The sequence below is a fragment of the Theobroma cacao genome, chromosome 3, assembly GCF_053813885.1.
Source record: "Theobroma cacao isolate CCN51 chromosome 3, ASM5381388v1, whole genome shotgun sequence".
Taxonomy (NCBI): Eukaryota; Viridiplantae; Streptophyta; class Magnoliopsida; order Malvales; family Malvaceae; genus Theobroma; species Theobroma cacao.
The window spans coordinates 40,345,828-40,355,738 of NC_142641.1; the positions used below are offsets into that span (position 1 = coordinate 40,345,828).

Consider the following 9,911-nt stretch of genomic DNA (forward strand, 5'->3'; position numbering starts at 1 on the left):
GAGATAAATTGATTAGAAAAATAGTAAAATCAAATAAACAATAATTTACTAGATTTAATAGTTTATTATTATTTTTCAATAGCATATTGTCTAACATAATTAATAAAGATGATAACGGATAGGTCGTTGTTATTTTTTTAAGTATTTTAATCCAAATCTTACTATTTGATAAGTTATTCAAATTTGTATTTTAATATCTTAGACATTATCTGTTAATTTCTTAATTAAAATAAATTAAAGTTAATTTTATAATTATTAATGAAAATTAAATTAGTAAGTTAAAGTTAGTTTATAAAAAACAAAATTAAAGTTTAAAATCATATTTAGAACAATTAATGATATTTTCGAAAGAATGATTAATGAATTTTGGTAAGGATTGCATTCATAACAAAAAATTAATAAATAAAAATTTATTATTAAAAATTATTATTTATAATCGAGGTTATGGAATCTTAAGATCATTATTCAAACTATACCCAAACTCATGATGTTAGTAGTTTTACTATTGAAAGTCAATTAACCTTAATTTTATTTAATTAGATCTAATAATACAAGGTATTTGATTATATGATACTTATTAAATCTCTCTAATAATTAAATTTTTTTAAAACAAAAAAATAGTGGAATGAGATTATTGATATTAATAAATATTATTTTATGTATCTATTAAGATAGAGTTAAAATTAATAAGAATGAAAAAATTAGCACCATTAAATTAAATTAGTAAAAAATGGAAAGGTTACAACGTTATTACAAAGAACCACGTTAAAGATGATGTTTGTCGGACCACTGAAATCTAGGACCATACTATGATAGTACAAACAGCTTATCTCACCGCCCTGAAGGCGCGTGGACTCTTGCTCTTGAAATTTTAGAAGAAAGAAAATTTCAATTTTCGTAATCTTTTCCAACAAGAAAAAAGAGAGAAGAAGAAAAAAAAAAAAAAAAAGACAAGACAGAATCCTCAGTGTTTGAGAAGCAACCAAAGTTCCTAAACAGATTCACTGTCGGTACGCCACGTGTTCTACCGTTTCGTGTTCAACAAAAGTTAAATAGCTTTTGTCTTCCTAAACAGATTTGGACATCCCTCTTTGGTGTGATGGCTGACCATAACTCCAACCTGGCCAATAATAACGTAACAACTAGAATATTTCACCATACCAAATTTTGATCACTGTAGCGGATTTCCGCCCTCTAAATTAATCAAGGCTTTTAATTATGATGATCACAGGATAATCATGAAGCTGGAAATGTCTTGGTTAAATTATTCTTTAGGGAATTGACTTTGGCATACAAAATTCAATTGTGCAAGTCAATCTTAATTTGATGTTGTCACGTTGATGAAGGAATATGAAAATTTAAGGAACAATGATAATATTTAGTCATTTTCAAAACGCACTGCCTTAATATCGAAGGTAATTAAATAGCAGTATCATTAGATAATTAAGGATAATGAGCAATATTCAATGCCTACAAATATCAACATAATGAAGAATTTTATGGGAAATTTAAATGATTTTTGCACAAAGAAATGTACCCAAGTTATTAAAGTGAACAAAGAAAAGAAATTGAAGATGGGTTGGAAAAAATAGGCAGCATGCGTGATGACAGTGATGCAGAGTCTTACCTAGAAAGGATGATCGGATGGGTTGGGACTTGGGACCAGTTGGAGGAGTTGTTAGAAGAAAGGTTAATGGGATTGAATGGTCAAGATTTTCTACAGTTGAAGTTCATGTGGTGTCAATCCAGTCCATTTAAAGGGGATAGATTACTTACTTTCTTTACCTCTTTTTTTTTTGGTTATTTTTTTTCATTATTGCAAGTATCTTTCTTAGCTCATGATCTTGATCAAAGACCATGTGGACCGTTGCATCTGCAACTCTTTTATACGACAAACTTTTCCTTCACTTGTTATCGGGAACAACAATTTTTTTTTTCCGTAAAGTTTGTCCTTGGGTGAAAAGTTTCCAAGGTATCCAAGGAGGGAAGGGAAAAGAATAGTTCAATCCTTTTTAAGCTAAGGTCGTCTAGGTAGGAAGCCACGTTCTGATTTGAGGCAAAGGGATAATAGAGGCGCAGGGAGGGTCGGGACAACATGCTCGCCAGCTTGATGCATCATCGTGCCGATGTTGTTGCCTCGAAGCCTTCTCGTAGAAATGCAAACCTGGACCTTAACCTTAAGCTTGTCGGGCTATGGCAATGGGTTTCTTTAGATGAGACACAGCAGACCCAAACCCAGGAACATGGAAAGAACAGTATTTTCCTGGAAAAAATGGCATCGTCTCTGAAACAGGATGTCTGCAATTTCATAGCTAATACTGAAAAAGCACAAGTTGGAGGTTGGAACTTCTGCTCCACTTTTTTTTTTTTTTTTTTGTAATTTTCTAATAAGGTTTAATGATTACAAACACTCTAAGCAGACAAGGTTAGGTAGCCTAATCTTTGTTTTGACCAAAAATTAATTAGCCATAACTAGGGTTCTAATTGTCTAAACAGATACGGAAGTTTCACAATGCGAGACCGAACCCACATTTTTATTTTAGTAGTGCTTTTCGCTTTTGCCTCATCATCTTTTCACTTTGAAGAGGGAATAATCAATCTGTCTTAAACTCGTAGTTCGATTCAAGGATTTTGGGTTGCAAACATATCTCTTCAAACTATTTTATCACAAAATCTCTGATGCTTAACAACAATGTACATTGACAGAACATATCTACAACTCTGTACAGAACCCGCCATATTGGAAAAATATTTAACAACCTGATGATGGCAGAATAAGGTTGCAGCTTGTGAACTCGATCTTGCTTCTTGCCTGCCGCCCAAGGGGTCCTAAACTCTTCTTCCTAGATAATGTTCTTCATGAGGAGGTAACACAAAATCTGATGTTCTTCTGAATCTTCTCCAACAGTATAGGATAAGGCATGATTAAGATACCCTTTTAGCTTCAGCATTAAGCCTAAACTTCTGACTCGTCAACCTCAGACCTGACCACAAAGCTGGGGAATGCTAGGGTTATATCCCTGCAAGACACAATCCACAAGGGAGATCAGTACCAAGCATATAACCAGAACTTGTTATAACACTTGCTACTCACTTTAAATATGGGAGCGTCATGTTCTTTATCAGAGATGGATGCTTTGATACAAATTCCTTCCACTCTTCTGGATCAATTTTTCCATCGCCTTGTGTGTCTGCTTCACCAAATGTCTGTGGAAAAGATGAAAGCAACAGATTCAGAATTGTCCACATCGAATACGAATGGGTCAGATAGTTGACAGGTTGGAGTTATGTGCACCTTATCCACAATTGTTTCAACAACATCCTCTGAAAGAGCCAGATCCGATTCATGCAAAAGTGCCAACACCATCTCCTTCAACTGTGAGTTGATAAAATATAAGTATCCAAAGATTGATTTAGAAACAGATCATAAGCACCAAGAATCATGATGTGCATTTATATTCTATTTCTAAAAATCAAGATATTTTTTCTTTATCATCCTACAGAACGAAATTTTATGAGAGCATATATCAGTAAAGCCAATGGTAGAAAGAGCAATATTTAGGAGTTCGCCGATTGTTGGAATTATGTTTTCTGAGATGATTAGCTAAAACTATTCCAATTTTGTTAGCAACCATCAATAGATTAGGAACCATTTAATATACATAAAATAAAAAGATCTACAAATAATAAAACTAACAGGTCTAGCAGTGTTTCAATACGAACCTCCTCACGCTCTATAAAGCCGGTTTGTCTTAGGTCATAAAGCCTGAAAGCAACTGCAAAAAAATTGTCTCAACTTAAAACATATTGTATTGAGCATGATATTGAAGGCTATGCTTATGAAGAAAGGTCCATCATTTGCACATGTATGATCTAGAATATTCATAAAATTGACCTTACATGCAATTTTGTCAGCCACAGGCGCATTGGGGTGAAAGACACCCAATGATCGAACAAACTCTCCAAACTCAATGACCCCATTACGTTTGACATCAAATAAATCAAAAATCTGCAAATCCATCAACGATGTTATTTAGAAGGAGGGAACAGTAAGATTGCAGAAAAATAAATGTTCTGTTCTAGTGAGCTAGCATATGAACAGTTGAAGCTTCTGCATTATCAGCCAAAGCTACTTATAGGTTTCAGTACATAATAAAGTTGGATACAACAATACAAACAATGGGGAGCTAACACTACACACCCTGTCTGCAAAAAGATTCCTCCTATTTCTGTTCCTGAAGAGGGCAAGCTGAAATTCTTCCTATTCACAAGAAAGCATTGAAATTTGTCAAAACGTCACTGCAATTAAATCTTATGCTTGATTGAATTATAAATGTGAAATTAAAACTAACCACCAGACAACATACCCTGTGAATAAGCCCGTCAGCAATTATTGCATTACTTAATTTCTTAAAAAGCTCATGCAAGGCCTCTACTTCACTAACCGTAACTGCAAAGAAGAGAACCACTATTGTAAAGAGAAAGACAAACAGAGGCAAACGTCATGATGAAGTTGCAAGCTACAAAGGGCTGGGAACTGTTACTCACAAGGAGTTTCAGCAGCAAGAACAGTTGGCTCTTCGTAGCCAGGTTCTTGTTTTCTTCTCTTTGAGCTTACACAGCCCATGACAACAGCTAGTGTTATTCAATCACAAAAATTATTGACAATGCACTCATTTGCTGCAGAAGCTTCACCTGCCAATAACAGAAGTATATTTCTCAACAATCACTTGCCTCATCCAGAACTGTAACTCAAAAATTCCAAAATTTAAACATTTTACTTATATTCACAAGCATTATGCTAGAAGATTTATCAGTGGCATCTTATTATTAACTCAAGCAACAGATGAGCAAAATCTTCAAGGAGCATTTCCTTCAAGCCTGAAACAAACAGTCAATTCTAACCACAACAACCAAACATGGCACGAACTAAGGTGATCATTGGTTAAATACTAAGAGAATGGAGAGTAAATGACTTTGAGGTGACCGCTTATCCAGAACACCTCCTAGATAAGACTGGCAAGCATATTGATGAGTACAGGGTTTTCTCTAAACAGAAAGCGTAAAGAGGGTACTGCTTGCCACAATGTGCGTCGACGTCTTAGAATGCATTATTTTAGAGCTATTGTTTTTCCATGCTAGTTCTCCCATAACATAGTCTCAAATCAAAAATATGGGCTATCATTAAAATAAGAAGGAAAAAAAGGTACCACATCTGCTTATGGTAAAAGTAATAGTAAGTGAATAACATATTTGACGTCAGGAAATCCTACAGATCAAAAGGGTTTACGGCCACTAACATACTTCAAGATTATGTGAAATAATAGATTGGCTTGCTAGTCCCGGAAAGCAAAAGATAAAGATTCAACTATGGGCAGTATGATAAGTTAGTTGACAACAAGGGGAAAAGCTCGGTGGTGAAGCACTGATAGGCAGCCATCCCGTAGATAAACAGCTGTCCTAAGAGTTAACAATTCAAAAGTGAAAGAACAAAATGTCCAGTAGGCAAATGACATCTGGAAGGGTGACATAGCTTGGACTTTTGTCATTTACGAGTTGTTTCAAACATGGAGTAGAAGATATATTAAAGAACACGCTTATCTCAGCAACCACCCAGCTAACTTCCCGTAAGATGTGCCCTTCCTCCGTCTAGTCTAACCATCTTTGGAGTGTCTGGATCTTTGCCAAAAGGCCAACAAAAGTTAGGTCTACACTACATATCAACAAAAACCCACAACGTTAGTTGGAGCAGCCATCGCAATCGCGCATCTGAAACAGGTTGCTTGGATTATATAATTTTCGTTCAGCAGGCGTTAAACAATAAACAGGCCTGATAATAGAATCACTTTCTCTAGCTCTAAGTTATTGCTGTAGAGCTACCAAGACAAAAGCTTCAAGGTAAGGCTGTCAAACTCAAAGTCCATACATCACCCATACACTCTAAGATGTGAGAAATTCACTGTTGCCTCATAAGTACTTGCATAGCTTGAAGAGACAAAAAAGAAGCCTCCTCATCAAACCAATAGATCCTTTAGATTGAGCAGAAATTAAATTTGCAGCGAATGATGCCATATATGATCTTTAACCTCCACTTCAGGCCACAGATCTAGTGGGACCAAGAAACAAATACTAGGATTGATTACCAATCTGAAAACTCCATTTGATCCTATTCAAAGACGCAATTTTAATAAAAAAAAAATGATCTGGAAAATCCAGAAGATTACAAAAGCAAAAGATTTTGTTGCATAGACCATTCTCTTGATACCAACAAAAACATCAGCAGATGCAGATCTCACCGCCCATAGTCACTTCCACAAAATAACAAACACAATCAACGGCCTCTAGCCTTGGCTCCATACGTTTTAAACTAAAGAAAGAGACGGATTAGTGAAAAAAAAAATTAGAATATTCCTGCTCCCCCATACCTCCGATCTGCCTGCCATCAGATCGGGTAAACAACGAGAGCTGGAAACAGCAGGCTAAGCTGTGTAAACATTGAACCTTACACGACAATCCAATTCTAGGACTTTCCCACTTCTTGATATTTTACCGCAACACCAAATTTATGGGGTGAGATCATTGAACTTAACGAGGATCTCTAACCAGGACAACTCAACTCGTAAAAAGAAATAAGAACAGGAAACAAATCAAAAAACCATATAGTTGGGACCATCGACTTAACAAATCAGCATGGCCCTTCCCCCTGAATATAAAAATTAAAAAGTTTTCGTCTTTTGAGCTTTTCCTTTTGTTTTCTCAGTAACGAAGCAGATGCTATATTTCAACTTGATTAAAAATTAGTATTACCAGCTTTCTGCTATGAACCACAAAATTCCAGTGGTTTAGACCTTAAAATCTGTCATTTTAGCAAGTAAAGAGTAACTAAACCAAAACTTTACATTTTGATCTTATTAATTCTCAGTATTTTCCAAAATGCACGCTTAGAACCCATCAAGAACGTCAATCTTGTCTTTGATCTTAAGAAAACTATCGTTCATTAATAACAAAGAAAAACAGAAAAAAATTATTTCCTTTTTTTTTTTGGAATGAGGTACCCCGGAAATAGAATCATGAATTCTTCAATCGAAACTCAAAAGCTTTAAATCCTTAGAACCTTATATAAAATATACGTAAAACATTATAAAAAAAAGATCCAATGGACCTGCGCTGCAACTGCCATCTTTTTATTCTTATGTTTTCTCAGAAAACAAACAGAAATTCAACTCTACCCGGAAATAGAGGAGGAAAATGAAAAAAAAAATATTGACAACGAATCCATTTCGATGAAAAAGCCTCAAAAGAAGAAGAACCCAACACTCAAAAGATGAACCAAGAAGCTAAGAAGAAAGCAATGTTAGACAACAAAAAATCGAAACAGCAAAAATGATAATTGAACGTGAGAGAGAACTAACTGACCTGTTTGAGTGACGGGCCTGGAAATTGAGGCTGAGAGAGTTTGATCTTACGCTTCTATTTTATCTTTTGGTTTGGCTATATAGAACACCAGAATCATATAGAAAGAAAGACTTTAGCTTCTACTTTTGGTTATATAGATAGTTTGAAGTTTGCTTGATGTGTCCCTTCTCTCGTATCAGAACCTTGACATGGAGCATTGGATGGAGCTTCTCTCTGTCTTTGTTTAGTATTAGATTTTAGTTTTCAACGTTCGCTTTCATTTCTGCCAATTTGATCTTATATTGTAATTGCTTAGCGCGCGTTGGCTGACTGGCTGTCACCTGTCTTCCTCGAATTAACGTTTACTTTTATTTTGCTCCTTTTTTTATTATGTTTATTTTTTCCTTTTTTTCATAATTTATCCCCATTTTATGGTTATGGGAAAAACTTTTGATTCAATGGTACTGTACATTGATTTATGAAGATTATATATAGTATACTTCTCATGATTAGTTAAAATTTTTATTTTAAAAATATTTTTTTCATTTAATATACTATGTTTGCCAAATTCAAAAAATAAAATATTTTTTATAAATATTATTTTAATAAAATGTCTAAAAACATATACTTGTTAACATTTCCCTTGACCAAATTACATTACCCTTTCTATCTCATTTTATTTGTATTTTCTTATAAGTGTCAATAAATTTATTGGATATTAAATCACCTAAGGTGGTGTATCTTCTTTTATATTTTCACTGTTAATTCTACTTAATTTCCTCTTTATCAAAATTACAAAAAAAAAAACCTTCCAACTTTCCGCAAAACCAACAAAATAGTTGAGAGTCCTACACTAATAAAGAATTTAGTAGCTTGATATCATTTATCACGAGTCTTCACTTTCAATTTAAAAAATATTTATTAAATTAAAAAATTAATATATAAATTTAAAACTCATCTTTTATTTCTTTTCGATAATAGGAAAAAAATTCAATTTGCAAATTTGGAGACTTTAATTTTTTCAAAGTAGCCGACAGCCACCGTACATTTTCTATTGAAAAGGGGCTGTGTATGTAAACAATTTCCAACATTAATTTGAGTAAGGTTGCAGCCTTCTTATTTATTTCTACTTTGACTTTGGTGCCTTTCCCTAATTCTTCCGATGAGTTAGAAAAATGGGGTAACAATTTAGTCAATGCGGCTGAGGGTAAGGCACTTTAATTAAGAAGTTAAAAAATATAAATAAATTGAATAACTATTATGAAATAAAAACAATTATAAAAGAAATATAAGATAAAGTATTTAAAGAGAAATAAAGTATTTAGAGAGAGTAAGAATATCTTATTTAAATATGTACTTACAAATGAAGTGAGAGGCCTATTTATATATCAACAACCCCTTGAATCATATTCTTAATATAATTATATCTAAAAGTTCAAATCATATTACATTTCTTGTATCTTATCTATTGAACTGTTTGACTTGATTTGAACTTTTTGAATCATAATATGATAGACATTTACATATTTATTCATAACAATAACAACTTAATCATGAATTTTTCCTCAACTTTCCTATAGAATGGGATCAAGTGACTTTTAATTTGCGAGCATTAGCCGTGTTGTTCTCATTATGTTTTGGTCTTTTTCTTTTATTTCTCCTCTCCTTTGGCAGATTATGAGAATATAGAACTTGAGATGTCTATTGACCCTTCGGCAATCGACGAGATTCCAACATTAATTATTACAACTAATATATTTAAAACAAATTAATCTAATTTTTTAATTATTTAAAAATTTTATTTTTTTATTATATTTAATTAATTTTTTATATTTTTATTTTAAATCAAATAATTTTTTATAACAAATAATTAATTAATTATTATTATTTAAAATGACACAAGACATTTTATTTACATCAAATTAATTTATAATGTCAATGTTACATAAATATAAAATTATAGATGTCATTTTTTACTATTAATTATAACTATTTATTTGACTCGAATATATTCAATAAATAAATAAAGATTTATTTAATTTTTTGAATAATTTAATTTTTTAAAAAATATTATATTTTTTATAATTCATGAAACAAGAGATTGAATTAGTTCTTTACGTACAAAGAGATAGAAATATTTCATTAAATCAAATATTCAAGTGTAAAAATAAAAATAATTAGGCGGTAAAGAATTTTTTGTCTTAAAAAAATGTTTAGGAACAATTTATGGGTTCACATCCATTAATTCAATTCTTCGGCCACATTCAGTTGGTAGCAACAAGTGTGACCACCAACAAGTGGAATTAATCACAGCTACATCTTGTTGAATTTTGGAGAAAGTTGGTGTATGGTTGCTGTCATGCAATCTCTGTTTTAAATATCTAAAATTGAGATGAACAGATAGAAAAAATCACACTTAGTTTGATTTATATTCAATAAATATATTCACAGCTTCATTAGCACACATCATCAACAAATATTACAATTGTTAATACATGAAAAACAAGTGTAAAACA

At 32.5% G+C, this 9,911-nt stretch overlaps 1 protein-coding gene across 1 annotated transcript; it reads right to left on the bottom strand.

Annotated features, from left to right (window-relative positions):
• Positions 1–2,629: 2,629 nt before the first annotated feature.
• Positions 2,630–7,665, bottom strand: SOS3 (Calcium-binding EF-hand family protein). The gene is made up of 9 exons (XM_007038986.3): positions 7,417–7,665; positions 4,549–4,695; positions 4,368–4,450; positions 4,202–4,261; positions 3,901–4,009; positions 3,724–3,776; positions 3,296–3,376; positions 3,095–3,207; positions 2,630–3,020 (listed from the first exon to the last, which is right to left on the bottom strand). The coding sequence occupies exons 2-9, from the start codon at positions 4,625–4,627 to the stop codon at positions 2,957–2,959; spliced, it is 642 nt and encodes a 213-aa protein (XP_007039048.2). The 5' UTR covers positions 4,628–4,695; positions 7,417–7,665; the 3' UTR covers positions 2,630–2,956.
• Between the last annotated feature and the right edge of the window lie 2,246 nt (positions 7,666–9,911).